At 59.6% G+C, this 27,208-nt stretch overlaps 10 protein-coding genes across 10 annotated transcripts; 6 read left to right on the top strand and 4 right to left on the bottom strand.

Annotated features, from left to right (window-relative positions):
• Positions 1–189: 189 nt before the first annotated feature.
• Positions 190–2,309, top strand: BXZ73DRAFT_53677 (serine carboxypeptidase; the record flags this gene model as incomplete). The annotated part of the gene is made up of 12 exons (XM_048021049.1): positions 190–380; positions 435–583; positions 665–795; positions 862–972; positions 1,036–1,135; positions 1,189–1,288; positions 1,344–1,368; positions 1,433–1,584; positions 1,644–1,685; positions 1,741–1,975; positions 2,030–2,188; positions 2,241–2,309. The coding sequence occupies 12 exons, from the start codon at positions 190–192 to the stop codon at positions 2,307–2,309; spliced, it is 1,464 nt and encodes a 487-aa protein (XP_047873412.1).
• Positions 2,310–2,830: 521 nt separating this feature from the next.
• On the top strand, positions 2,831–3,530 carry BXZ73DRAFT_53639 (transcription initiation factor IIA gamma subunit; the record flags this gene model as incomplete). Its single annotated transcript, XM_048021040.1, has 4 exons — positions 2,831–2,868; positions 2,927–3,014; positions 3,115–3,174; positions 3,375–3,530. 4 exons carry the CDS (start codon positions 2,831–2,833, stop codon positions 3,528–3,530), a joined length of 342 nt encoding a protein of 113 aa, XP_047873411.1.
• Positions 3,531–7,073: 3,543 nt separating this feature from the next.
• Positions 7,074–9,695, top strand: BXZ73DRAFT_53675 (uncharacterized protein; the record flags this gene model as incomplete). Its single annotated transcript, XM_048021048.1, has 5 exons — positions 7,074–7,266; positions 7,331–7,344; positions 7,779–7,979; positions 8,032–8,862; positions 8,922–9,695. 5 exons carry the CDS (start codon positions 7,074–7,076, stop codon positions 9,693–9,695), a joined length of 2,013 nt encoding a protein of 670 aa, XP_047873410.1.
• A 708-nt stretch (positions 9,696–10,403) lies between these two features.
• On the bottom strand, positions 10,404–11,318 carry BXZ73DRAFT_53634 (mitochondrial inner membrane protein; the record flags this gene model as incomplete). The annotated part of the gene is made up of 5 exons (XM_048021036.1): positions 10,404–10,441; positions 10,518–10,650; positions 10,851–11,053; positions 11,110–11,142; positions 11,231–11,318. The coding sequence occupies 5 exons, from the start codon at positions 11,316–11,318 to the stop codon at positions 10,404–10,406; spliced, it is 495 nt and encodes a 164-aa protein (XP_047873409.1).
• Positions 11,319–11,702: 384 nt separating this feature from the next.
• BXZ73DRAFT_105708 (uncharacterized protein) lies at positions 11,703–12,632 on the bottom strand (the record flags this gene model as incomplete). Its single annotated transcript, XM_048016355.1, has 3 exons — positions 11,703–11,771; positions 11,836–12,465; positions 12,531–12,632. 3 exons carry the CDS (start codon positions 12,630–12,632, stop codon positions 11,703–11,705), a joined length of 801 nt encoding a protein of 266 aa, XP_047873408.1.
• Positions 12,633–12,876: 244 nt separating this feature from the next.
• On the bottom strand, positions 12,877–13,551 carry BXZ73DRAFT_105707 (uncharacterized protein; the record flags this gene model as incomplete). The annotated part of the gene is made up of 2 exons (XM_048016354.1): positions 12,877–13,190; positions 13,242–13,551. 2 exons carry the CDS (start codon positions 13,549–13,551, stop codon positions 12,877–12,879), a joined length of 624 nt encoding a protein of 207 aa, XP_047873407.1.
• Positions 13,552–14,762: 1,211 nt separating this feature from the next.
• Positions 14,763–15,847, top strand: BXZ73DRAFT_80980 (uncharacterized protein; the record flags this gene model as incomplete). The annotated part of the gene is made up of 3 exons (XM_048023400.1): positions 14,763–15,042; positions 15,283–15,426; positions 15,597–15,847. 3 exons carry the CDS (start codon positions 14,763–14,765, stop codon positions 15,845–15,847), a joined length of 675 nt encoding a protein of 224 aa, XP_047873406.1.
• A 1,348-nt stretch (positions 15,848–17,195) lies between these two features.
• On the top strand, positions 17,196–21,164 carry BXZ73DRAFT_105706 (RNA dependent RNA polymerase-domain-containing protein; the record flags this gene model as incomplete). Its single annotated transcript, XM_048016353.1, has 11 exons — positions 17,196–17,254; positions 17,409–17,523; positions 17,576–17,812; positions 17,865–18,362; positions 18,418–18,517; positions 18,577–19,476; positions 19,531–19,637; positions 19,695–19,736; positions 19,795–19,915; positions 19,974–20,295; positions 20,357–21,164. The coding sequence occupies 11 exons, from the start codon at positions 17,196–17,198 to the stop codon at positions 21,162–21,164; spliced, it is 3,309 nt and encodes a 1,102-aa protein (XP_047873405.1).
• A 317-nt stretch (positions 21,165–21,481) lies between these two features.
• BXZ73DRAFT_53563 (armadillo-type protein) lies at positions 21,482–24,776 on the bottom strand (the record flags this gene model as incomplete). Its single annotated transcript, XM_048021022.1, has 9 exons — positions 21,482–21,801; positions 21,859–22,249; positions 22,305–22,624; positions 22,673–23,302; positions 23,356–23,750; positions 23,799–24,208; positions 24,256–24,420; positions 24,477–24,533; positions 24,642–24,776. 9 exons carry the CDS (start codon positions 24,774–24,776, stop codon positions 21,482–21,484), a joined length of 2,823 nt encoding a protein of 940 aa, XP_047873404.1.
• Positions 24,777–25,107: 331 nt separating this feature from the next.
• Positions 25,108–26,168, top strand: BXZ73DRAFT_53623 (uncharacterized protein; the record flags this gene model as incomplete). The annotated part of the gene is made up of 5 exons (XM_048021034.1): positions 25,108–25,197; positions 25,288–25,382; positions 25,574–25,658; positions 25,864–26,046; positions 26,142–26,168. The coding sequence occupies 5 exons, from the start codon at positions 25,108–25,110 to the stop codon at positions 26,166–26,168; spliced, it is 480 nt and encodes a 159-aa protein (XP_047873403.1).
• Positions 26,169–27,208: the final 1,040 nt, after the last annotated feature.

Below are 27,208 nucleotides of genomic sequence, written 5' to 3'. Positions count from 1 at the left end.
ACATTCCTTTTGCGCGGTCTTCATCTTCGACCAATGTCTCGAGTTACTTACAGGTATACACGGAGTCCATCACAGTCATGGGAACTAACACCCAGGGGTTGATTGACGCCTACTTCCATAGAGTTTCAAAGTGACTCGCTTCTCTCCTTCAAACTGCGACATCCACAGTCGACGACGACGCGTGTCGGCATGCTGGGTGCATTGGTGCTCATTGGTGGTGTAGTTTTGGGTTTGACTTCAGTTGCAGATGCAGCGCTGCAGCGACCATTGCTGACTCCAGCTTCCCCCAAGCTCGACGGGCTCTTACAGTTGGAGCACCCGTTGTACGCCAACTATAGCGTGCGCGTGACAGAGTCTCAGTTCTGCGACGGGGTAACTCGGTATGTTCCTCGCTGGGTTCTTCGCGCAAGGAGGTGGTAGATGCGTCCTCTCAGAGTATACACCGGCTACATCGATCTTGAAGCAAAGCACCTCTTCTTCTATTTCTTCGAGAGTAGACGCGACCCTGCTTCGGACGACGTCGTTTTATGGCTCAATGGTGGTCCCGGAGGGTCATCTGCTCATGGCCTCTTTATGGAGAATGGTAAGCCAACCACTGGTCCGCCAAGTCGGGACCGCATGTTCCAGAATGTGCAAACGCAAGTTCTTACGCAAGTCTCCGCAGGACCTTGTAGAATGGCCGGTCCGAACGGCACGGAACGCTTCGAGCACTCTTGGAATGACTTTTTGAATACGCTCTACTTGGATCAACCCGTTGGCACAGGGTTTTCGTATGCCGATCATGGCGAATACGTGGTGCGGGTCTCTGGCTTTCTTCAGGCACTGGCCTGTTTACTGAATCTATATATTTGGGAATGGCAGAGCTCGACCTATGAAGCCTCGAAGGACATCGCTGCATTTGTCGCAATATTCTTCCACCACTTCGACAACCTAAAAGGCAGAAAATTCCACATGACGGGAGAGTCGTACGCGGTGCGTATATATGCGGGCCTACTTTTCGTGTCATATTGACTGATAGCGTGTTCGGGTTGGCAGGGACGAATGATACCAGTTTTCGCCGCCGCTGTACATGACCAAAATGCCCGCCTAGTGAAGGCTGGTCTTGCACCAATCAACCTCGACTCTATCGTCCTCGGTCGGCACGACCTTCTCGTGCATCTGTCATGAATTCTTAATATGATCTCGCAGGAAACGGCTGCACAAACTTCATGATCATGACGTTGTCTTACTATGACATCCAATGTGAATATCAACAAGATTACGGAATTCCGCCCATTCAAACAGCGCAGTACGCACTTTACATTCCATCATGGTTCCGTATACGTACGCTCATATCGATCCAGGGAATGTTCAAGGATCAAGCAGCTCGTATGTGTTCTACGCTTCTGTGTGCACACATTAAGGCTGACGCTACGCTATCTCTTTGGCTCAGGTTCCCCGCTGTGAACGCAGACTGAAGACCTCTTGCATCGACACGTATGACAAGACAGACTGCTTGGCCTCCCTGTCGTTTTGTGCCGATGCATTCAAGGACTTCTGGGCGAAAGATGATGGGTACAACCCCCATGATCGCACTCTGCCATGGTGAGCACGTCTTTCGTCTGCCCCGTTTTTTCTTCCCATTTCTCCATCCTGGACTGCAGCAAACCGTACATGGGGATGGATGAATGCTATCCCATCATCAAGTCAGTGTCTCGCTGCCCTTGCGGTGAGCTATGCTCACCACCGTCCCTATCACAGAGACATTAGCGCGTACCTCAACAACCCTACGACACAAGCCACGCTCGGAGTCGACCTTGCCCACTCCACCTTCGTCGCGCACAACGGCTCCGTGCAGGCGATGTGGGAGGCGAACGCGGACCGGGTGTCCTTCCGCGCCGAGGACGCGATCGGCGCGCTGCTCGACCGCGGCGTGCGCGCGCTCGTGTACGTCGGGGTGAACGACTTCGTGTGCAACTGGGCGCGTCTCTCTTCCGTGTGTTTGCTCTGGCCCGGTGCTCAGCTGACGGTCTGCTCTTCTGACGTGCAGATCGGCACGGAGCGCATGACTCTGGGCGTCGAGTGGGCCCAGCAGGAAGCGTACCGGCGCGCGCCGGTGCGAGACTGGCGCGTTGGGGACGTAGTGGCAGGCAAAGTGCGCAGCGGGGGCGGGATGACGTTCGCGACCGTTCTGGATGCCGGGCACTTGGTGAGCTTCAGCTTCATCCCCGGTGAGCTCTTGCTGATATGCTTTGCGGCAGACCCCGCACGACCAACCTGTCAGAGTGCTAGAAGTGGTCAGAAAGTGGTTGCTCAACGGCGATATGTGAAGGGGAGCTGGGCAAGTGTGGTGGTATCATGAGGACATTATTCTGCACCCTGCGGTATGTAGCACACTATGCACCTAGAATTGATACTATGATATGCATCGTCGTCTAGTGGTAATACTGCGGGACCGTCGTCATATCCCCACGCGCGATCGATTCCGGTCGTCATCCATTAATTTTGTTGTGCTTTTCCGCATCTGAGAGCATGGCTGAGGCTTGCGCGTGATTCCTGTTTTGCCTCTACCACACTGGTTGGGTCTATGCACATTTCTATTGATCGGTCCGACCTTGACTGGTTGACGACGTCGAATGAACTTGAGATGTTGAACAGGGAAGTGTATGCAGATGGGCGCTACTCTGGACGGGAGATCCGGAGCCCAGATGCTTACCTCAGCATGGCGTGTCTGGGGCGGAGTGGTCGTCGTGCTACTCGTCAGCTTCACCGCCGTCCCTCACGTCCTGCCCGTTCTAGTCGCCCGAATCGCCTTGCTGCACACCTTTCTACCTCGAATCACACCCCCAGCATGGCATCGGCGTACTATGAGTTCTATCGCGGCTCCTCGTATGTCCCCAACCACCCTGCCCGACCCATGGGTGGAATTTGACTGGCTTCTCCACAGGATCGGAATGGCGCTTACGGACTCGCTCGACGAGCTCATCACGAGCGGCGCTATCACCCCGCAGTTGGCCATGAAGGTGCTGCAGCAGGTACGGGCTGCGGCTGTAGAAGACAGGGGTCCCGGGCGCTGACCGCCACTCCACTACATCCTACCTCGGCCTGTCCTCTGGTGGCTGGCGGTGCGCGCAGTTCGACAAATCGCTTGCGGACATCATGGTGAAGCAGGTGAAGACGAAGACGACGCTCAAGGTATGTGTGCCACCCGCTGAGCTTCATGTCCGCTCACCGTGCGCGCGTTTCCCTCGTGCCGCCGCCACTCCTGCTTCTCTGCTCTCTTCCTCTTACCCGCTCGCCTTTACCCGCTCGCCTTCTACCCGCTCTTCCATCTCCTTTCGCATCTCTGCATCGCCCATGCGGCGAATCGCTCCGGAATGCGCGCCACTCCTTAGGGTCACCTCCACACCTACCGCCTCTGCGACGACGTCTGGACTTTCATAGTAAAGGACCCCACGTTCAAGATGGAGTCGAACGAGCTAGTCTCTGCGCCGAAAATCAAGATCGTCGCCTGCAAGAACGGCGACGCCATAGAGGCCGGAAAGAAGTAGAAGCCGCGACCTCGCTGACGTCTCCATCTTCCTCTCGCACTTCCTCCTGCGCACCTCTTCATCCCCCAATCATGTTCCCGTCGTGCTCCGGCGCCCCCTGTACTACTAGATATCTGGTTTAGACGCGGCCACCCCTGGACTGTCACATAATCGTCGTACCTGCACTGTATCTGGCCGCGTGTGGTATATATGTCATTTGCACACCCTCTTTTCCGCCGCGTACTTCATTCTTGTGCTGCGATGCAGCGTCTCTCGGCTGCAGGTGAGTTCTTTTGACGTGTTGCGGTGGGGCCTAGGGCTAACACGACGAGTATAGGTCGCTTACAGCACGGGTGTGCCCTATGATGTGCGTTCACTTTCGCAGCCAGCCGCCTCTTTCTTCGCCGCGTACACACGGCGCGCGGTTAGAACGGCTTTCAAGTTCGCTGCTGCTTCTACCGCCGGATGAATTCGTCCTCGGAGGTCAGGAACCCGGAGGACTTGCAGGATCCATTCGTAAAACCGCCTCGCCAGAGACTTGTGCCCCCTGCCCTGCTTCTTCGCGTCTTTCATTCTCGTAAATGCTAATGGCAATTGACCTTACAGGTTACGATTTCTAGCTACCGCTCTACCACAAGAGACGCGACCCCCGCCCGCGCCTCCTGCCTATGAGACGCGTCTGTGCCAAAGCACGTGCTATCACCTTCGCTTCAAGTTCGCTACTACTTCTACCGCCGAATGAATTCGTCCTCGGAGTTCAGGACTTGCAGGATTCATTCGTAAAAGACTCATGGCCTCTTCTGTGCTTCTTCGCGTCTTTCAATCTCGTACTTGCTAACGACAATTGACCTTACAGGTTACGATTTCTGGCTACCGCCCGACACACAAGAGACGCGACCCCCGCTCGCGCCTCCGGCCTATGACTCTGAGGCACAAAAAACCGGAGGCCTCGAACTCGGAAGGTATGCAAGGTCGAAATGGAGGTGATGGTGCGACGAAGGGATGAGAAAGAGGGCAGCGTGCAGCGTATCAGGTAGAGTGCAGTGACAGAGGTGGACGTCGAAACGGCGAGGATGCTTTCGTGGGGACTTGCAGTCCAGACAATATCCCCCCGGACCTGGGAGGGAAGAACAGGAGCGTGGTGAGCCATGCGAGCGAGGACAGTGACGTTGAAGCAACGTTGAAGAACAATGGTTCTTGGGAACCCTTCTGGTGATGAACTTCGAAGACGTGTCTGGGCCAGTATCACGTGATACCACCTTCGCCGAGGCCGCGGTGCGCGGATGCGTCGCCCTGTTCCATCAACAAGCCGCCATCAGAGCAGGGCGGACCTTGCATGATGCCAGACGGCCCGGCCCGGCAGCAAGCCAACTGGAGGACGAGGACGAATACGAGCACGGACACTGGGTGGTGAGCAAGCGTGGTTTGTCATCGGGCTGGTTTTCATCGCTGACGTCGGAGCTCGGCGGACGCGCTCCGGGGGAGCTAGGGAGTCGAGTCCTCTGAAATCCGGAGCCGAGGGAAACACGGGACGACAGTCACTTCCGGCTGGACCCACCTAGGCCCCGACCTGCCTGAAACTGGAAAGTCGAATGTTCGGCGATGGAATGAATGTTGCAACGCCCGTTGCGAGCCCCGACGCCACCACGCCGTTGCCGACGAAAGCCGATGCTACTTGCAGCACGGACCTTGAACAAGCTTGGTGCACTCCACCTAGGCTCGATCATCCAGCCGTTGGAGGAAGTCACGACGAAAACGGCTGGATGATCGAGCCTACACTCCACGCCGCAACTGTGAACGGCGTGCTGTCGGCTGTCGCGCGAACGCGGGCGCACTGGGCGCGCGGGAGAGCCTGCCTTAAAGCCTCTTCACGAGCCCCGCGCCGACCGGGTGCGATCGTGTCGCCGCGTGGCGCCCATTCGGGGCTCGCCGAACACGATGGAAGGTACGAGACGAGAGGCGGGTGCGCGTAATTGGCCAGGTGGAGGCTAAGGACGCGCGCTCGCGCGGCTTCGCAGGGAAAGCGGGCGAAAGGAAGACCAGGGTTCGGTGGAAGCCAGAAGAAGACGCGACTGGAGCGGACTCGCCGTGGCCGTCGCGGCGTGTTGGTGGGCAGGTGACGGGCGGGCTGCGCGCGCGGGGCGATAAGAGAGAGACGAGGGTGGGCACGCGACCGCGGTACGTTACCAGAGGCCCCTGGATGGCCAGTGATGGGGCTTGCGCTGACGCCCTTGTTATCCTGGGCTCGTAGCTCGCGCGCGACGGGAGGTGGTACACTGGTATAGGGCGGGCGAAGGTTCGTAGGCTCCACGTACCGTACACGCATTCCTCCAATCTGAACCGTCGATCCATTAATATACACAGGCCGCACACGCCCCGCGCGCGCTCCGACCCCACACTGGGGCGAGCTATCGGGATATGTAGATGGCTGTGGGTCGTGACTTGTGAAGGGTTTGCGAAAGGGTTTCTGATGACAGATCCTGCGCGCGCAGCGCACCTGTGCGCCCTGGGAGATGTTGGGAGATGTCGCGCTCGGGGCTCGGGGCCGATGCGGAGGAAAGAACCGGCAAAGTGCACGAGAGTGAGCCGGTGAGGGCGGTATATCACAGACCTCTATGTTCCGTGGCGGGGGTATGGAGTGTCATCTCGCAGTCGGAGGCGTGGTCGTGATCGTGCTGAGGGAACATGCGTAGCGATGTTGCTGGTCGGAGAGGGCATTTGTGGGCGAGTGTTACAGTGTAAGTTACACGTTCGTAACCCCGCACGCGTGGGGAAGTTGTGCCAAGCGCGGTGCAGGGCGGATGTGAGAATGCCGGACTTTGCCTTGTACGGTGGACGCGGATCATCGGAATGGTCGAGTGGGTTTGCCCACTGTTTGCCCACTGTCCGGCGGTCGTCGGCCAGCGTCCGTCGCTCTCCTGGTGCCAACCGGGCTGTGCGGGTTCGCAGGGCACGGGCTGGCACGGGCGGCAGGGGCTGATCTCGATCGAGGCGGAGTGGCGGAAGGGCTGCATCTAATCACGGATGACGAAACGGGCCCTAGGCGCCGACTCCCACTGCGGGGGTAGCGCGGCCGCGGCCGTAGAGCCTCCAATTGAGCATGCTCGAGCCCCGCCCGGCCCACGGATATATACCCAAGCCTCTGCCCGCCGATCCTCAACTTTCGTGCAGCCTCTGCTCTGCTTACAGCGCGCGACGATGCCCGCCCTTCTGCTCGAATCTCGTCTCGACGTCGGGGGAAGCGACCGCGGCAGGGTCGCCCAGACTAAGCGGTCCCGCAATAAGCTCGAGTGCGTCTCCGATAAGTCTCGGCGTTTCTTCCCTCTCTTCCTCACCTCCACCTTCCCCTTCAGCATCTACTCCCTCGCCTGCGCCCTCGACCCCTCGCCCCCTCTCTCGCCACCCTGCGCTCGGGCCCGGCTCGCAAACGCGTTTTCTGCACAATCTAATCCCCCTTGCGACCCTCGCTTCTTCTCCGCCCTCTCCAACCCCCCCGTTACCACCACCTCCACACCACCTCCAGCTCACGCGCACGCTCGCCCTCGACCATACACCGCGCATACAATGACCTCAGCTGACCCCCCGCCCCCGCTGGAATGGGACTGGGACGCCGAGCACGCAGATCGAAAAGAGGAGGCCAAGGCGGATGCCGCGCACCACCATGCGACCCCCTTCCAGGTCGACCGGAAGCTGCTCAAGGACATCGTCCACGAGCGCATGGGTGCCGAAGTCGCTCGAATCAAGTTTCTCGGTGCAGGTCCGTCTCCAACCCAATCTCATCCATCTCGCTAGATCCTCATCTCTGCGCTACCGAACCACAGGTACTTTCCATAAAGTGAGTGTCGCGCTGCCTTTGTTCGCCGTTCTTCCTCCTCTCTCGCACACACGACTTGCCCACGCCCCCAGAGGGCCCTCTCTCGTTACATGCGCGCCCCGCTGCGCGTTTCGCTCCTCTCGAGACGCTCTGGACGCTTCACGCTCGGAATTCCAGTCGACCAGCCGAGCAGACGCCTCGCAAGCGTCGGCCTTGGCACGCGTCCTGTGCTGCACCGCGGGGCGCGAACCACCAACTGCTTCTCCCGGTCGCCGTAATGGTTTGGCGGGCTTGGCGTGTCCATCTTGGCGTGCGCGACGCCCGCGAAGCGAGGCCATGATTGGAGACCGTCTCTCATCTCCGCTTTACGATTGGGGGCTGCGAGTGGGGTTGGAAGGCGCCGCGCAGCTTTCCGCGACAGTTCGTGATCCAAAGGCTGACCAAATCTTGTGCAGGGATACTTGGTCACCCTTGTCAACCGTCGAGAGCTTGTCGCGCGCGTAGCCCGTCGCTTCATGCCGCGGCTCAAGACGGAGTCGGAAGTCGCGACGATGCACTATCTCCGCGAGCGCACAGGCATCCCGGTTCCCGAAGTGTATCACTACGATGCGAACCCGTACAACCGGCTGGGTGGCGAGTACATCTTGATGTCCAAGGTCAGCATCTGTGTCTGCCCAGCTCGTCCTATCTGCTCACCTTTTTTCACAGGCGGCGGGCATCCCGCTTGCAAAAGTCCTGCACTCGATGCCTCACACCACGCTCGTCGCGCTGTTGGAGAACATCGCGATGCTCGTCCTCCCGCTCTTCGGTCACCGCTTCCCGATGATCGGCTCCCTCTACGATGGGCCCGACCCCGAGCCCGTCTCAGACTTTTCTTCTTCGCTCCCCACTCCGACCCCGTCTTCATACCAGCGCTTCACCAACATCAGCGACGCGTTTTTCAAGGCCGCGCACGAATCAAAAGTCGCCCAGACGCACGTGGGCCCGATCATCTCCTGGCCCTTCTTTGGCTCCAACCGCGGCGAGCTCACCCATCCGGACGAGATCAACCGTGGCCCGTGGGCGAGCACGAACGAGTACCTGCGTGCGTGCACCGAGCGCGAGATCCGCGGCGTCATCCTCGAGAACGAGGGCAAGACCGCGCCGCACCGGCTGCACCTCGATCCGGACGAGATCGAGACGTCGCGGCACCACCGCGTGTCCGCCGTGCCGGACGACCGCTCCGACACCTCGGACGAGTGGGACTGGGAGGAGAGCGAGGCCGAGTGGGACGGCGGCGCGGGCGACACGATGTACCAGGACTACCGGCGCATGCAGCGCTCGACGTTCCTCGTCGCGCACCTCGCGCAGCGCGAAGAGCGTGTCCACGCCGAGATGGTGCGCTTCCTCCGCCTCATGGAGCGCCTCGGCGTTTCCAGCCACGCTGAGGGCGATGGCGGTGGTGGAGGCGGCGCGGGCGAGCAGGAGGAGTTTACGATCGACTGCCACGATCTGAACCTCGAGAACGTTTTCGTCGACGAGAACGACAACTCGAAGATCGTACGTTTCCGTCCACCGTCGCTCCCGTTTTCTTATCATACTCACTCGCCGCCCTGTAGACGTGCATCATCGACTGGGAGTCGACGACCACCCGCCCGCTCTGGGCGTGCGCGCACGTCCCCGCCTTCCTCCAATCCTCGCCCTTCACCGCAAAGCTCTTCCGCGCGACCGTCGAGCGCCTCGCCCGCTCCCCCGACGTGCTCACGATCCACGGCCGCCCCGCGCCCGTCCCGCTCGCCGACCTCGCCCGCTCGTGGCTGCACCACGAGGCGACCGGCGTGCGCCTCCGCATGGCGCACCGCTGCATCGAGTGGGACGGCTGGGAGGAGGGCCTCGTCGGGGGCATCCTCGGGCCCGAGGACCAGGAGGAGGACTGGTTCCGCACCTGGGACGACGGCGACGGCGCGGACGCGCACACACCGGACCCCGCGGACCTCGACGCGCGGGATGTCGCGGCGGACGAGAGCCCGGAGGACGCGTACGCGTCCGACTCGCCCGTCGCCGCGATCTCGCTCGACTCGCTCTCCTTCGGGCAGTCCGCGCCCTCGAGCGAGGAGCCGTCGCGCCGGCCGAGCGTCACGAGCGGCGCCGGGAACGCGAGGGCGAACGGGCCCGGGAGCGGGAGCGGGAACGGCGCGGGGGCGGTGCCCAAGGTCGTCGCCGCGGTGGAGAAGGCGCGCGAGAAGCTGCTGAACGCGACGGGCGACTTCTGCGGCGGGCGCGGCGGCGAGCTCGGCCGGCGGCTCGAGGCGTGGCTCTACGTCAACGGCGACGCCGACGGGCGCGTCGAGCTCGGGCGCCGCTGGGAGGGCGACGACGTAGAGGTCGACTGAGCCCGCGGGATTTTTGGTGCCGCTTAACGTGGCGCGAGTCCCCGCGGGCCCTATTTATGACCTCCTTCCTCTCGTCCTCTGTCTCTTTTCTCTCTCTCTCCGCATGCATCTCTTCTTGTCTTCATGTCAGGTATCGGCCGCTTCATGTCCTCATGTCTCCCTGGTCACCTCGTCGTTCTTTCCATCCTTCTCAGATTCTCGCGGTCATAGACGGTCCTCGTCCTCTATGGTAGGTAATCACATCGTATTCCTCTCCCACCCAGCTGTACATTACCACTGCACACGCCCATCGTCCAGCATCGGCCTACTACGGGCCTCACGCGCACGTAATTATTCGCCCCCAGGATCCCTCGCACATTTGTACGATACCCTCAGAGCACAGCAGCAGCGTTGAAATCGAGTTTAGACGTTTAGTCGAGTGACGTTCACCTTTGGCCGTCTCCGATAACACGACCGCGCGTGTTGTAGTCGCCATTCCGTTCGGACAGTCGAGTCCGCAAGCCGATAAATACCGATGTCGGGATGGGTGCCCACGAGTACAGCGTAAAATGCCTTGTACACTTTGCGGGCGAGACGGTTGGACGGACAGGGAGCACGTACTACACGGACGACCGACGGCACGCCGACGGCCGCACAATCGCCTACCACCAACGGCCCTCCGCCCGGTCCCATTCCTCCCATTCCCCCGCTCCGGAACGGTGGCCCGGCTCACGCGTGCCACGTCTTCGCGATGAGCTCCGTGAGACCTGCACGAGCGAGAAGGGCAGCGTCAGCGTCAGCGGCCAGGGCGCAACCGAAGGATGGGTCGAGAGGAAAACGCACCGATGTCGTTCGTGTTGAACTGGTAGACGCCGACGAGGACGCCGACGGTGGCCGTGCGGAGCGTCCACTTGGCGACCTGCCCGAGCACGGGGAACTTGCGGGGGTGGAGGTAGTCGACGACGAGCGAGTCGAACTGCGTCGGAAGAGGCGGGGGCTGGTCAGCGACGGGCGTGCGGAATCACGTGGGCGGGAGGGCGGGGGAAGGGGGCTTCAGGCGCGTGCGAACGTCCAGCATCCCTGGAGTGCTTAGAGCAACTCCCAAGAGGCGGCGTGGTACGCGTAGAGGGTGGTGCGTGCGCCCGAAGGGGGGCGAGAACAGGAGGAAGGACGTACGCCGATGTGGGAGTGCATGACGAGGCTCACGGCGAGGATGCCGTCGAGGATCGGGTAGTTCGTGCCGCTCGTGGCGAAGGAGGCGACGGTGAGCGGGACGAGCCCGGCGGAGAGGATGCGTTCGAAGGCCCAGTGGTGCGAGCCGTGCGTCCTGGACGGGGCCGGGAACGGCGTCGGGTCGTTCACCGTGCCCCTGTAGATGGCTGCGGGCGGCGGGTCAGCGACGGCGATCTGTACGGGCGAAGGTGGGTGCACTCACGGCCTCCGGGAACGTAGGCAGCGTCCGCCGCGCCTCTTGCTGCAAACGAGAGAGCACACGCGGGATCAGTGTTGTGGACTTACACGCCACGTTCGAATGGGCCGAGTGCGAGAAGATGTACCTTGGAGAGCGAGTGGCCGCAGCGACCTGCGCGCAAGAGAGACGGCGGTTTTCCCGCTGAACGCGGAGCGGGCGATGAGGGAGGACATGACGGCGGTGAGGAAGAGGAGAGGGTGGCCCCGGCTTCGTCGTGCAGCGCTCTAGAATCACGCGCTCGTGATTGGCCTTCGGCGTCCTGTCCGCTTTCGGCCGTGCACTCCGCCGGCCGACTCTTCGTTGAGCTGCTTCAACTTGCACAGTCGATTCGTTCTCTGCATCCATTTTGAACACACGGCAAGTTTGATTCCTTCGAACAAACGATAAACATCGATGGCAAGACAGGCTCGGTGTATATACTTCGGCCAGCAGTGGAATCGTGCCAAGGAATGACATGCAAGGGAGAGATAACAGGTGCGAGAACGAAAAAGCATTGGAAGCTACCGTCGCATAGCCCGTGTGGGATGCTGGTGGTGTCAGTGCCAAGAGCAGTACCCCTAACAAACAGAGGCTCCGGGAGGCATCGTGGTCATCGAGGCTTTTCCCGGCGCGCGCATGCCCACATACTAGAAATAGGCAGTCAGCTCGTGGTAGATTAGAAAAGAAGGAAACGACCCCGAGAGCACATACGATGGGGTTGTCCGCAGCGAAATACCACAAGCCCTCTTTGGACTCTTCACCTGGTTCCGCCATGTACCGGTCCAGACTTTCCATGATGTCACATTCGTCTCCCATGCTCCCGACAAGCCAGAGCCGCCTTGCGACCGTGTAATTGGTGCAGAACACGACCATCTGCTTGTATCCGTACGCGATCGGAATCTCGATGTCCAAGGAGAGAACTACCAGCTCCGAGATGTGCCGCACGACCCTCCACCGTGCGAGGGCGCTTACGATACCACGGAGATCTGGGTCGGTGAACAGCGGCGAATCGTCCGGAAAGGAGGCCAATTCGAACTGTTCGTCATCTGAGATGAGCTCAGGGTGGCGGACGAGGTACTCGGCCTGGATGAGGACCGTGAGATTGATATCTCTGGCCCACTTGATGACCCAGTTTTCCGTGAAGACCCATCCATAGTAACGGAGGAGAGGTCCGCCTTCCATTGGAGAAAACTCTGGGTCGGGTCCATACAGAAGGGAGTGGAGCTGCTCGCGAGTAAGCTGATCGTTGTACTTGGGATCGAAGAATTCGGTGCCCTTGGGCACGTCTTCTCTCTGTAGCACTGGCACCGGGTGGAATGTATCACAGAAAGCCTTGTATTTCTGCATGGTATTGAAATACGTCAGGACTGCAGAAGCGATACGAGTTGGAGAGGGTGGAGGCGCACCTCGCGGTAAGTGAGCGGCTTGCTAGTGGCACCTTGTTCGTCCGGCTTCCTCGCATCGTCGGCGGGTTTCTCGTGTGATATGTGCCCCTTGGGGGCAGACATGGCGAGAACGGGCGGTGATAGTTCAGTGACGTGTCGAACTCGAGGCACCCCTCGTGGGTATGTAACCTTTGGCGAGCGGGAAGCGGGAGCGCTTGTGAACGCATGGCGTAGCCTCAAATACCGGACACGACGCCACTCAAAAGCACCAAACCCAACACAACTGGAAAGACGATGTATTACAGGCAGGAACGCTGGCAAGGGCATTGCGAATGCATCATGAGATATCACACCTAGGAATAGTCGTTTAGTCGACGGTGATACGAACGAAGTACTTGAGCCTCACCGTGACAAACCCCGAGTTGTAATCCAAGTCCACCAGGCCGGCCCATTCGAACTCCTCGATCTCAATCTCCCCCCCGCTCTCCTTCACGGCTTCAACGATCGCAGCGAGGATTTGTTCTTCATTCTGGGTGGGCGTCATGGCTTGTTTGTAGTCAGGATGCGTCTCCTCCAGCTGGGCCCTGCCTCTGTATGGAATCCATCGCGAAGGGAAGAAGATGTGCGAGTGTCGTTGCTCCGGCGGTGAGTCGACGCCCCTCATTCCGGGGAAGTACCTGTCTAAGCGAGAGGTCGGCGTTCGGACTAGACAACGGCTGGCTCACGACTCACACGTCGAGTCTGGGCAGCGTTTCCGGAGTGCGGGCGGGAGGGTCTTCCTGAAGCCCATCCACGCATACAGGTAGGCCAGCGTCGAGTTGTTGTAACGCGGCTGTGGCGGCAGTGGGTTTTCATCGTCAGAGCCGACCTCATCCGCGAACTCGTTTTCGACGGGAACGCCGACAGGCAGATGGGGCTGGCAGACAGGGATCGAACTGACGAGCTCCTGGAAAGAGCGGAGGTCGAGTTGATATCCGCTCCAGATCGCGTAGCTTCGTCCGTTCTTCGGAACTTTGCCGTCGGGGAAATCGACGGAGACCATGGTGTCAGATCCAGTCCAACGACGTTAGTGGGTAGTATCACTAGGAGGCGGGCGTGCGGTTCCGGACGGACCGGGTCTCACGGCGCTTTCCTCGAGTCCTCGTCTTCCTGCTCCCACCACAACCCCGCCAGTCCGCAACACCGGTTTCAACTTCCAAGACCTCCGGGCTTCCGAGATGCATGGCCCACTGGAACATTCTTCGGGCGCGAGTGGCTGATCAGTAGCGCAGCGCTCCTGCTCAACCTCGCTACCACGCTCACACACGGGTATGGCTTCGCGACGCGCGTGTGGAGGGTTTCTGGCTAGCCCGAGACCTAGCCACCGGCCAGCCCGCATAGATGTGGCCTGGTTGTTGCTGGACCATTACTCGTTCAGTTGTGGCTTTCATACGCTCGGCTTTTCGGCCCCGCAGAATGGTGCGTATTGAGAGCTCTCCCTTTCTGTTCCGTGCTCACTATCTGGTTCTCCGCCCCGCTACAGGGAGTGCAAAAACCACTGCCCTCATGCAAACTCGAAGGGCGACACTTGAAGCATGCTAAAAGGCAGAGGATGGCATTCTCATGCTGGACCAAGGTTGGATTGTACGTACCATTGCTCGTTCTCCTCGAGCTCGGTCTTATACCTTATCCCCGCAACCCACCTCAAACATCTGCTCAGCGCATCCTTAAATTGCGCTTCATCACGAGTTTAGATATACTACACGCTCTTCTGCACCACTCCTCCCTCATTTATCACATCTTTTACGGCGTCATCTCTAATAGTGTGATCACTGGGGTCATAGAATGACATTGCACCGTCCTCTGTGAGTCTTCAGCCTCTTCGCGCTCATCCGCTCACCTCTTCTTCCGCCCTGCGCCCTTCGACAGTAGCCTTGAGTCTTGATCCCCGCCATCTCGGAGACTGCCCACCTCAAGAACGCCCCTGGATCCCGCCGTGGCGTACTGGAACAACCCTCTCGGGTTCCACTATCTTCCTTTGGTGTTTCTTTCACGGATTGTCCGTGGTTTCTCCCTTTTCCACTCTGTTCTATCCACTGATGCACTTCCAACAGTCCCCTCCACATTATCCCTTCGTAGCTTCACCGCTCTTGCCCTCGATGGCGGCACGAGCGAGTACACCTACACTTTCCCCAACAGCACTTACAGCATCAGCTCCCTGGTCCGCCCCTTCATGCCCCCGGCGCCATCTCCTCCCTCGACGCCGGTGAGAAAATGTGGACTTCGGCATCGACTCCGAAGACAACGACGATGCCGGACCTGACACCGAGAAACCCCGATGGCCCTGAGGTCACCGACGACATGACTCGAGAACCGACGGCAGCGCAAGAGCCCGCACCAACCCGCACCGGGCCCTGTCCGCCCCTACACCCGCCATCCACCGTCTCGGGGCGTGGCCTCTATTCTCCGGGGGGCGCACACAGCGGAGCCTGGCCGCTGGAGCGGGAGCGGGATGCGACTCGTGGCTCCGGCTCGAACACCACCGGGCTGGCTCGTGCGTGAAGAAGCCACGGACGCTCCAGCAGAGCCGGCTGCCAAATTCACCTTTCTGCCCCCTCCCGACGAGCCAGCCGCGAACCAGCCGCCACCCAAAGCCAGAACTTAGCAGAGCATCATTGTCAAGCCCCTCGACACGCCTGAGGTCCCGCGCGCCTGGCTCCTTTGCGAGAACAAGCAGCGTGTCGCGCAGGGTATCTCGCCTCTGCCCGTCCCCCTGTTCTCCGGCCTCGTCAAGGACTGGACGTCCAGCCCGGAGCGAACCCCGCGCGCGGAGCTCCCCATCGCACCATCCGCGGTGCGCGCGCAGAAGCCGGAGCAGAAGCGGCGTGGAAAGTGATCACGCTCAAGCTGGGGGAGAAGTTCAAGGGAGAGACACTCCGTATGTTGTTTGTTCTGTGCGTTACATCGTGCACTCATGCTGTGTGTTCAGCGTGGGCGAAAATTGGCGCCTTCCTGTGGTGACCGGCCGTCATTTTCGAGGAAGACGGCGGCGGCATCCCGGCTCCTGTGCTTTCGCAGAAGGTGACTGCACCGCTACAGCCCTCTCAGGACCGCTGCCGTCACTCGCGCCTCTACGCGCCGAGCCCAGTAGCAGACCTGGAAGAAGCTGCCTTCCAAGACCCTCACTGCCACCGAGTGTGAAGGTGACTCGTGGCAAAAACGACTTCAACCCCGTGCCCTCCGCCTCCGCCAACAGCGGCATGCGCCGCACCGAGATCGGCCGTCAGCGCGTCGCGGGCAAGGGCGCACAAGACGATTTCACCCGCGGGCGCGATCGACGTCTGGAGCCCAAGCACTGAGTGCGGGCAGGCTAGGGGCGGGCACTCAGTGAGCAAGTCGGACGTTTCTCACTCCCAAGAGGCGGAGTAGTAAGTGTATAGGTTGGTGCATGCGCTTGGAGTGAAGGAGACCGTAGGTAGAAAAAGGAACGTAAACCAATATGGAAATGCATGACGAGGCCGATCGCCGACTTGCTACGGCCGAGTCTATCGAGGTGTTGCCGGCTGGCTCTCCCGTAGTGGAGGAACGTTTCCTCGATATCGTGCTAGGAACACAACGGGAGAGACAACATGCGGAGGTGCTGGCGAGGGCGTTGTGAAGTGAATCGAACGCACCGCCCGAGACTCATCGTGACAAAACCGGACTTGTAATCCATTGCTCGATGTTGATTTCCCCGCCGCTCTCCTTGACTGCCTCGACAACCGCAGCGAGAACTTCTTTCTCCTTCAAAGCGGGTTCCATGGCGAGCTGATGGTCAGGGTGCGACTCCTCCAGCTGCGCCTCGCCGCGGTAAGGAATATAATGCGAAGAAAAGAAGATGTGCGAGTGTCTCTGCTCCGCCGGCGCGTCGACGGTCCTCATCCCGGGGAAGAATCGGTCCAAGCGGGAGGTCAGGCTTCGGGTCAGCGAATGCGAGGGTCCGCGTGCGACCCACACGCCGACTCTGGACGCGCCTCCTCAGTGCACACTGCAGGTGGGAGGGTCTTCCTGAAGTTACTCCACGCACGCAGGTAGATCTGCGTGGTGCTATGATAACGCTGCTGCGGGGGCACCGGCTCGTTGCCGTCGGAGTAGTTGGCTTCCTCCACCTCGCTTTCGTTTGTGTGCGGCAGAATGGGCTGCCAGACGGGGATCGACCTGACCAGCGCCTTGCAGTCACTGAGCGTGAGTTGGTATCCGCTCCAGATGGCGTAGGTGTTTCGATTCTTGGGAAATTGCCGGTTGGGAAACTCAACGTAGATCACAGTGGCAGAGGCGGCGCGACGACAGAGCCAGAGAGTCGAGAGTCGAGACACGCTAACCGCCAGTGCCTCAAGCCCACCACCCACGTGATCGATAGCAGAACGTGATCTTCCAGTCGCACTTCCGCGGACATGCATGGTGGCTTCCGGAGCGTCGACCTCTTTCATGAACTGCTACTGTCTGGCTCCGGTGTTCTCTTGACGTCCTTGCATGCCGCTCTCCGCTTCACCTATCAAGGCACATGCTTCACCTCTCAAGGCACATGGACTGCCCGCAGGCGGGCACACAGTGACGCCGTAAGCTTGCCCTATTCTCTTTTCCGTTTGTCTCCCCTTCGGGCTCCCAACAAGCTCTACCCACGAGTGCGGCACGGTGGTCACTGGGAACCCTCCCGTTCGGTCCATGATGTACCCTGTGATCGTTCGCTTGCACGTCCTCGGTTACCGCTCGGGCATGCTCAAGCGGTACTCGTAAAGTTCGTGGCTCTGCCCGAATTTCGTTTGTCCGGCGCGCCGGTTCCGCAGTCGGGGTGTCCAAGGTCTAATAGGACGCCTTTCACTCGCACTCTCATAGAGAAGCGCTCCGTCATGTGTTCGCTCATGCAGTTGCCTTCCCCAGAATCACGCCCAAACGGAAACGGGAGCAGGACGAGGACGGCTCCCCGTTGTCTCGCCGCACCAGTCCGCAAAAGCCGTCCTCCGACGATACCCCCGTGCTCGACCCCGTCTGTGTCGTAAGTGCACTTGCCAGACCCGCGTGCTCATACTAAGCATGATCAAACGCAGGCATACGTGCACAGATTCACCACGAACTCCATCGGCTGTTTGCCATGGGGCGCCCAATGGGAGCTCGCGTGGTGGACATCTAATGGGTTCGGGTCTTTGGAAAACAATCTTCCTGTCTCCGAGTTCAACAATATCGCTCGGATGTCCAACGACGCCGGGGCCAGCGCGATGCGGAAGCTGCTGAGCGAGAGGACGGAGAAAACTGATGGCATGTATGCCCGAGAACAATATTCAAAGGTGTGATTGTCCTTTGAATTCATGAGTCCTATCGCGATTGACCTTTTACCAGCGACTAGCATGGGCGGAATTAGACAGAGAAGAACTCCTTCTCAAGGATACGGAGTCCCATCCTAGCGTCGGCGGCGTGCATTCCGACGACGGCTACGGAGGTAAAGTCAACTTCCTTGCCAAGGTCACTAAGATCCCTCAGAGCTGCCCCCCGAGGTTCCGCCTCACCCTTGAGCGCGCGGAACTCGGGCCTTCCAACCGGTTCACCAGGCGCTTTGGCTCAAGGCACTTTATCCGGGTGCGCCTCACCAAGGAGGCGCTCGCCCACAAAGGCCCTTCGCTCTTTGATTTCTTCCTCAGGCACTTCGTCATCTGGACGTCCGTCTACCGAGCGTTCTTCACAAAAGAACACAATGTGTTCCTCGTGAGGACCAATGAGGTCCCTCAAGCCATCAGCAAGGACCGTGTCGTCATCAGTCAAGATACGACTGACACTCGCTTGATGTCGTTCTCAGATTTCATCGACTGGTTCAACAGGCTAGAAGAAAACAAAGAGCAGGTGCGTAATCAATTTCTCAGGGCTGGAGGTACTGAGCGCTGAGCACTGTGTATAGACTATGGCCAAATGGGCGGCCAGATTCGCTCTTGGCCTCTCCACCTCAATACCCGGTATCAGGTTGGAACACGAAAATATCCACCACATAGAAGACATACGTACGTGAGCGCATGCAGCCATGATTTGGACGCCAGTAGCTCACCGTGTCCTTGCCCAGTATGTGAGGGATACGACGGACCGGGGAAGCCTCCCAGCGAGGTCCAGATGACGGACGGGTGCGGGCTCATGAACCAGACCGCCATGCATCTCCTCTACGAGCGCGTCGGCGCGCGCCTCTGGACACGGGCCCCGACCGCGGTTCAAGTGCGAATCGGAGGAGCCAAGGGCCTCCTCCTCGTCCGCTACGACCTCCCCACCGAAGACGAGGCGGCCCCGAAGATCTGGCTCCGGCCGTCGCAGGTGAAGATCAACAACGCCCGCGAGAGCGCGCGCGACCCGAGCTGGCTGACCATCGACGTGCTGCGCGCGGCGCGCATGCGGACCCCCGCGAAGCTCTCCGCGGAGACGATCGTCAACCTCGGCGAGAACGGCGTGCCGTTCTCGTGCTTCCAGGAGCTCTTCCGCGCGGACATCGCCGAGCGCGTCGACGCGCTCCTCGAGTTCCCCACCGGCGCGGACCCGCCGCAGACGCCGCCGTCGACGGTGCGGGCCACCGACCCGCGCGCGGACGCTCAATGGGTCCTCCGTCTCCTCAAGGCCGTCGAGCGTTCGGGAGGGGTGATGCAGGCTCGCGCGGCGCGCGCGGACTCCGGGAGGGCGCGCGTCGCCGGGCACGTGTACGACGACCGCGACGACGGGTACGAGGACGAGGACGACGTGGACGAGCCCGCGGCGCCGATTCGGGAGGGGAGCAGCGCATGGTGGGAGGACCCGGTGAGCGGCTGTCCGTCCTCGCTGGAGGAGACGTGCATGGTCCTCCTCCATGCCGGCTTCGAGCCTCGGACCTGTGAAGTCCTCGCGGAGAAGCTGCGGCAGGTTGCGCTCAAGGAAGTGCAGGTCTTCAAGATGAGGTACCGATTCGCTGTTCCGATGTCCTGCTCGGCGTTCATGGTTCCGGGTGAGTTGTTTCGAGGATCCTCAGGCTTACGGAGGTTGACAGATACGTTGGTAGATCCCCTAGGCGTCCTCGAGGCTGGCGAAATTCAGATAAGAAGTTCTGAGTGCAACTTGCCGGACCCCCGAGGAGTGTTGCAGCAATGCGTGGTAGGCGAGGTTTTGGTAAGCGGCATGTCATTGTGTCGAATTTATTCGGCTTGTTGAACGAATTTGACACAGGTGACGAGACACCCGTGCAAGGTCCCCAGTGATGTGCAGCGAGTGCGGCACACCTGTTACAGTTACTGCCAGAGGTTGATTTCTTATCTATGTGATACAGGTTCGCGCCGTCCTCCACGACAAGCTATCGCATTATCTCGACGTCATCGTCGTCTCTGTAAAAAGTGCCGTCTACGAAGGAGAATCACTCAAACGGCATTTGGCCAGTTTGTGTGGTGGAGGTAACTGTTCATCATGTACAGCGCTGTACATGCCGTTGATGATTCTGATGCGCTGCAGGCGACTATGATGGCGACACTCTAGAGGTGTTCTGGGACCCTGTTATCGTGCAGAATTTCAAGGTTCCGGACCCACGGAAATTCGGCGTTGTACCTCCAGAGGTGCACTCCAGTCTGTTCAAGAACACCATGTCCGCGGGTGATTTTCTTGATAAGACGGCATCTGTCGCTCCCAACGGAGACAAGTACATCCAGGACCTTCAACGGCACCTGCTCGCATCCCTCAAGGCGAGACCACTGACGGGCATGTACTCGTCGTGGTGGGAAAACAGTGCATACATGAACGGATACGACCATCCCACCACGATCTTCCTCGCTTACATGTCTGTCCATTCTCCCCACCGTACGCGTGTCCTTCGTTATGCTCACTCCTTGGCCCCACAGGTTCTGCGCGATCCTGGATGGCTCCAAGACGGGCGTCACGGTGAAACACAACAAGCACACGATCTACTCCAAGGAGCTGTACGCCATCTCCGCTCCCCCGCCGTACAAGAGGTTCGACTTCGACCCGGAGGATCGAGGGACCAACCTCCGGCCGTCGGAACGCGGCAAAGGGCTCCCCGAGTTCATCATGAAGACGCTCGAGCGCCTCACCGACGCCGAGTGCGCGGCGATGAAGGACCGCATCAAGCTCAAGTTCGCGCGGCCGAAGCTCCTGCAGCCGGACCCCCACCTCTGCGCGCCGCACGCGGACGCGGTGCGGCGCGGCGCGGCGCTCGCGCGGATCGGGGTGCCGGGCTTGCGCGACGAGCTCGCGCGGATCGAGGAGCACGTGCGCGCGTGCCGGCTGAAGGCGGAAGAGGAGCGCGGGCGGCTGGTGGAGAGGGAGGAGCGGAGGAGGGCGGAGAAGGGCAACAAGGGGCCGCGCGGGCGGGACAAGAAGGAGAACCTGTTCTCGAGCCTGCCCATCGAGGTCCGGCAGGACTTCTTCCGCGCGCAGTCCCGCCGCTTCCACCTCGACGGGCCGAAGGAGCTGCTGTTCTTCAGCGACCTCGAGGCGGGGAGGGTGATGGCGTCGTACGCGTACATCCACGACCACGAGGTATCAGGCAAGTACTGGACGAGATTTCCTTGGGACGTTGCGATGAGAGACTTGTGCGAGATCAAGGCGCATGCAGTCGGAGGGCCGAGGATGGTGTCGGAGGCCGTCTATCCTTGGTTGACTATCAGCGGGGTGGCTCTGAAGGACTGATCAGGTGTGTAGTTGTTGTGTTGTTGTATCTTGGATGTTGTACCGCTCGTTTGCTTTGATGTTGTACTCGTTGGTTTCTCCGTGCTGTACTCGTTGGATACTCTTTAGACAGCCAAAGCCTTCCATACTGTACGTTTTGCATACTCGCAGTTGTTTTTGCTTAGAACCACAATGGACTTTGAGGAGCGGAACGACGCACACGAACGAACCAGCATGCAGAACAGGAACTCACGGAAACAGGAGAAAGAAGTGAATTAGAGTACAGCGAAAGCAGTGTTCTACAGTACGACAACCACGACGCACCCCGACGACGACGCTCACAAGTCCATTTTGTCCTCCTTCTCCCAGCCCGGGTTCTTCTGCAGGATGACGAAGCCCTCCAGGACGTGCGCAAAGGGAATGAACTCCTCCGTCGCGAGCTCCGCGCGCTCCGTCGTCCCAAGCCTGACCGGCGTCGAGTGCGTCTGGAAGCCGGAGATCGTGCGCGGTTTTCCGGCCTGACCGACGACGTCCACCGCCTGACCGACGCGCACGGTGACGGGGGTGTTGTTGAGCTCCTCGTCGAGCGTAATCAGGAAGCGGGGGTACATTGACGGGACGAGGAAGTAGAGCATCCAGTGATAGCGGTCGAGGATGACTGGGGAAACGTTAGTCCTGTTGAACATCGAGGAATCGACAAAGGGAGAGTACTCACAGCCCTTGGCGTCGGTGAACGCGGTGAGTACCGCGAGGAGGCCCGCGACGGCAGTGCGGCCCATGATTGTCCGGTCCGAGAAGAAGGGGTTGATGGTGATCGTGCCCTTGCCCATGTGAACGAGACCCTGCGCGATACGGACCATGAAGAGGCAGTCGGGCTCCTTGTAGTAGTAGCCCGCAAGCTGGCGGAGCATCTGCGCTAGACGTGCGTTGTTCGTGCCCGCGCCGATGAGGCCCATCGCGAAGATGGCGTTCAACGCGACCTGGAGGTCGTTGTCGTGACTGTACTTCGAGAGCGTGTCCATTATCGGTAGTTGCGGGTTGGATGCGCTGACAAGACCGAGCGCGAGAGGGACGGCTTTCCGGATGATTGGCTCGCCGTAGTGCATCTGCGAAGACGAACGATTAGATCAGATATGGTGAGGCCACAATGAAACGGCGTACAAGGTGGTTGAACTGTCGCAATGACATCTCGGACCCAATCTCCTCGCCCATGGCGACGAGCGCGATACCGATGACAGCGAAGGCCTGGAAGGTATCGTCCTTGGGAGGCTCCTCCGGCGTCGCATCCTTGTCATCCTTCTTCTCCTTCGGCGACTTGTCGATGTGCTCGTCACAGTAGTGAAGGAGTTCCTGGACTTTGAGCACGTTACCCGTGCCAGCGAAGGAACACATGTCAACGATAACGACAGCAGTTTGTGATATCTGGTGCTCGATGGCTTTCAAAGTCGCGATCGTAGCATCTGAGCCCTCCTGGATGCCTACTCATGGCGTCAGCGCGTGCATGGCTCCTCCAATGCGACAATCCTCACCGAGGTAGAGCAGACCGAGACCGAGGACCATGAACCGGGCGTACTTCTCGTCGAGCTGCTTGGGGTCCCGCTCCATCAGGGTTTGCAGGATGGTGCTCGCGATCTCGCCATTAGCGCTCCCTACGAAGATGAAACCGAGGGCGAGTGCTGAGAGCGAGGCGATTTCCATCGATACACTGTCGTCCGCGACGAATGGCAGAATCATGTCCATGATGTCTCCACGATGTGCACCCGCGTACGCAAGCCCCAGACCCATGATCGCGGAGACCTTCAACGACGCGGACTTGTTTTCGATGTAGTCGCCCAGGAGCGCAAGGGCCGCATCCGCCTCTGTCCGCACGCCGCAGTTGAGGATACCGAAGGCGAGAAGCGCACCAGACTTGATGTGCTCTTCTGGTGAGTAGGTGTACTTGTCAATCTGACTGAGACCCTCGTCGGTGTCCCAGAGAAGACTGAGACCAAGACTTGCCGACGCGCTAAGCATGCCGTGGTCCTTGTTCTTGTATACCCAACTTGCGCCCTCCTCCGCCTTGGCCATCAGCTTGTCATTGCCGAAACCTGCGTTGACGAATGCGTTGACGAAAGTGCCGGCCAAATTGGCTTTCGCAGAGTCGACATTGGCAGTGGATCCTACGAGACGTCTGTTCACAGCGGGCGTGCAGAGAGTAATGGAAACCACTCACTTGTGTTCTCGAGGTGAGATTTGTAAACGTCCTCCAAGCTCTTGGGCTCGAGCACATTCAGCTCCTTGCCGAATTCCTTGAATTGAGTGCTGAGACGTGCGTTGCTCAAACACTCCAGGAGGTCCTCCGGCATCTCAGACTCGTCCTCCTCCATCCCGTCCTCAGACGGAGGATCCAGCCACTCCTTCGGTACTTGGGCGCGTGCGAGTAGGAATGCGAGCTGCTTCTTCATGCTAGGATTTGCGGGCGCATTGAAATCCGCGCGAATAAGATCGGGATCACCAAGGCGGATAGATAGGGAAAGTGCTTGCGGGAACTTATTGTGCTTCGCATATATGCTGTGCGCGGTGCGGAGGAAGGAGAGATCGTCTGGTGGGGGGAGGAGGTTTACGCAACTACGCCGGATGAGCGCACGAAGGGTACCACAGGGGAAGCCTACTTACCGAATCATGTACTGGCACACACGCTCGTATGTGTTATCATCGACAATCTCCACAATCTTGTCCACAATTTCCATTTCCTCGAGCAAGTCGACGGCGTCTGGTTCCGCATTATGCTGCAGGAGGAACGTCGCGCACACCAGAGCAAGAGCACGGAGGTCTTCCACACTCCCAGGCACCTTGTTCTCCTCCGAGGTCTTCTCCATGCCGGATTCGTCGAACTCACGCAAACTGTGCTCCTCCCCAAGTTCCGCGGCCAGGTGCCGGACATACTCGTGACCCCACGAACCTGGTTCTGAAAGAGGTGACGATGGACTGAGAGAAGCTGAGAGAAGACGGTAGCGCAGTGTCCCCCGAGGTTGAGTGTCAGAGTAGGTCATGGCCAGTACAGACAGGATATCCGCGAAGAGGCTCTGGGGTATGATAAGTACCAATAAAAATGAGTGGCATCAATGCTCACCTTGTTTTCAGAAGCGGACCATGTCTCGTAGAGCTCTTGCAGAGCAGGATAGTGTGGATGGAGGAATTTGAGAGGTTTCGGGACGGAGGTCATAGACGATGTGGATGTACGAATGAGTGTGCGCAAAGTCTCAAGAGCAGGACGGTAGAGCTCCGTGTTAGGTTCCTGGAGATGGTTTATAAAGTTAGCGCATGGGCAGAGGAGGTAAAACGTGAACGCACCCGCAAGCGTTCAATCAACATCTCGAGCTCCGTCTTGAGCTGCAGGTCCTCTTCTGACTATTCCGGGTAACGACGGAAGGGCGCCAGAGCCGTAAAAAAGACATGCAGAGATGTAGCTCCGTGAGATCCCGAAGTATACTCTGTCGTAGGTGCAGATGTACTCACGAGATCCTCTCCCTCCTTCTCCTCATCCTTCTTCTTGGAGGCGGCATCCTTGGCCTCCACGGGCTTGTCCTCCTGCTTCTTCTTCTTCGGGTCTTCTGAGGGCACGGGAAGGGCGAGTTTGGTGGGGTCGGGCATGATGGAAGGCGGGCGGTGGGGAAAGCAGAGGAGAGGCGGACGAGACTGGCGGGTCGGCGCGTCCTGGTCGCTCGACGCGACGCGTCAGTGCACTTGAAGCCCGATTTTAGGGTTGGCGCATGACGCGTAACAAGCCACGTGGGCGGTAAGCTCTCGGGAGGCGCCGAAATGGAGGACGCTGGACGCGATCGCGGATTGCACGACGGAGCATGGCCTGATCTCCTCCGCCCCCGGCTTATAGCCTCCCCTTCGCTTCGACCGCATCTCTGTCTTGCGCTCCCCTTTCTTCGCGCTCTTCGCGTTTTCTTCTCACTACGCAGGACGACACCCGATGGCGACAGCCACTGCAGCGATCCCCTCCTCCCAGCCCGGTTTCGCGCAGGTCCTAGGTGGCGACAAGTACCGCGGGGCCGTGGTTGAGGTCAGCACCGGTTCTGGTTCGTTGCACCGCGAGGGAGCTAACTGGGTATATGCTCGTCGCATTGTGCACACGCGTGCTGGCACCACTCAGGACCTCCAATTGCCCCCGGCGTTCGCGCTCCCCGCGGACGAAGCCATCTCCCGCGCGATCGAAATGGCATACGAGCGTGACTTCTCCCACATCCCGTGAGTGCTCTCGCCCCTCGCGCGCACTCTTGCGCTCCTCGCTTTCACCCTTCGACCGCCTTGGGAGTGCGGAGTGCGGAGATGAAGCCAGGACTGCGGTCGTGAATCGAGCGCGTCGGGCAGGAACGGGACGTGCTGACTTGTCTTCTCCCCGTGCCTTCGTCTCTGCCCCGCCGGCTGTACCTGCGCAGTGTTCTGGACCGGAATCGCAAACCGCTAGGCTACATCGACGTCACCGCCCTCAAGACCAAATGGGAAGCGGGCGGCGCGCACCCTGTGAGTGTCCCTTCTTCCGTTGCACAGTCGATGGAAAAGCAGGCCTGTGGAAGCTAGAAGCAGTCTTGTGTCCTGGATGGCAGCAACCCCATTCCGAACTCATTTCCAACGGTCCCCTGATATTGTAACACCATTTTCCTTCGCTGCGACTTATCGACCAAGTTTCTTCTTCTCGTGCTTGGGCGATGACTGACGAAACGTGCAGGATGACAAGGTCGACCAGTACATGAGCCGCTTCAAGCGTACTGCCGCGACACCCTACACCGTCATCACGCCCTCGACACCCCTTGCGGACCTCGAGACGTTCTTGAAAGCGAATATATTCGCCATCGTCACCGACCGCGATCGCAAGTTCGTACTCGGCGTCGTCACGAGCCATGATCTTGAGGTAAGCATATGCTGTCTGTTTCCGTGAAGGTCTACTCCCATGCGACCTGGATAACCGTCGTCTATCTTACGTCCCGCTGACATGCATTTGTACAGAATTTTGTCTCGAGGCGCGGGCTCTGATCTATAGTGATATAGTGGGAGTTCATGGGTCCAGGAGGAATAAGTCCGCAGATATCACACTTCGCTGTACATTGAATGGCCAGCCGATCATTTATGCCAGGATGAATCGACTGGATCCGCAAGCGCAGAGGGCCGCCATCCGACTGATGCTGACATGGATCCAACGCTCAGGAACCTCTACGCGACGTCGCGCTGGAAAGGATCTGCGACATCCTCACTCGGATATGGTGGACAGGATAGAATTCATGAAACGTTGCCTGGCTATAAGCCGTATTCGATGACAGCTTGTCCTAATGCATTGATGCAGGGTGTGAAGTATGTAGGCGTTGACTGTCCATGTCGCGCGCACATCGTCCGTTCATGGCGGCTTCAAGCCCGGCACAAGAAGAGAGGCCCAAACGAAATCAAGTGAGTATCAAGTTACAAGTAGACTTACAGTGTTCGCCGTTCGGGCGCGGAGCCTCGGACAAGCGTTGGCGGTGTTGCACAACAGACGTTCGAGCTGGTATCTGCCCCAGTTGGGGAATTTCCCGCTGAAGAAATCGACGTAGGCCATAGTGAGCGACGCAGAGACGTTGAAGAGAACGTGTACATCGGAAGCAAGAACATCCGTGCCACTTGAGGGGCCGTGGCAGTCACATGACCGCGTCCTGGCTGCACGACACAGACTCGAGAGTCCAGAGTCAGACCAACCGGAACTAGCCAGACAGCACTGGCCATGGTGCCGTTCACTTTGCCACACCAGTCGATTTCAAACACTCAACGCGATATGCATTCGGCGACGCGCACGCCCCTCGCCTGCGAGCGCCGTGTCCAACCGTCCCAGACGGCAGCCCGCCAACCTCGGCCTTCGGTGCAACTACCCGCCCCAGCCAAGGGGCGGGCGCGAATATACGCGTACAGCTAGAGTACAAGCAGGGGAGTTCCGGCCCAGAGAGGTGAGGAGAAAAGGAGAGCGAAGGAGCGAGGATACTGCGCGGCGAGCGAACGAGGCGGCGGAGCGGACAGGTGATTAGACAAGGGCGTGTGTGGGTGGGGTA

The sequence above is a fragment of the Epithele typhae genome (assembly GCF_022376455.1).
Source record: "Epithele typhae strain CBS 203.58 chromosome Unknown BXZ73scaffold_70, whole genome shotgun sequence".
Classification (NCBI taxonomy): domain Eukaryota; kingdom Fungi; phylum Basidiomycota; class Agaricomycetes; order Polyporales; family Epitheliaceae; genus Epithele; species Epithele typhae.
The sequence above is the reverse complement of the archived record's forward strand: the minus strand, read 5'-3'. Positions and strand labels throughout refer to the sequence as shown.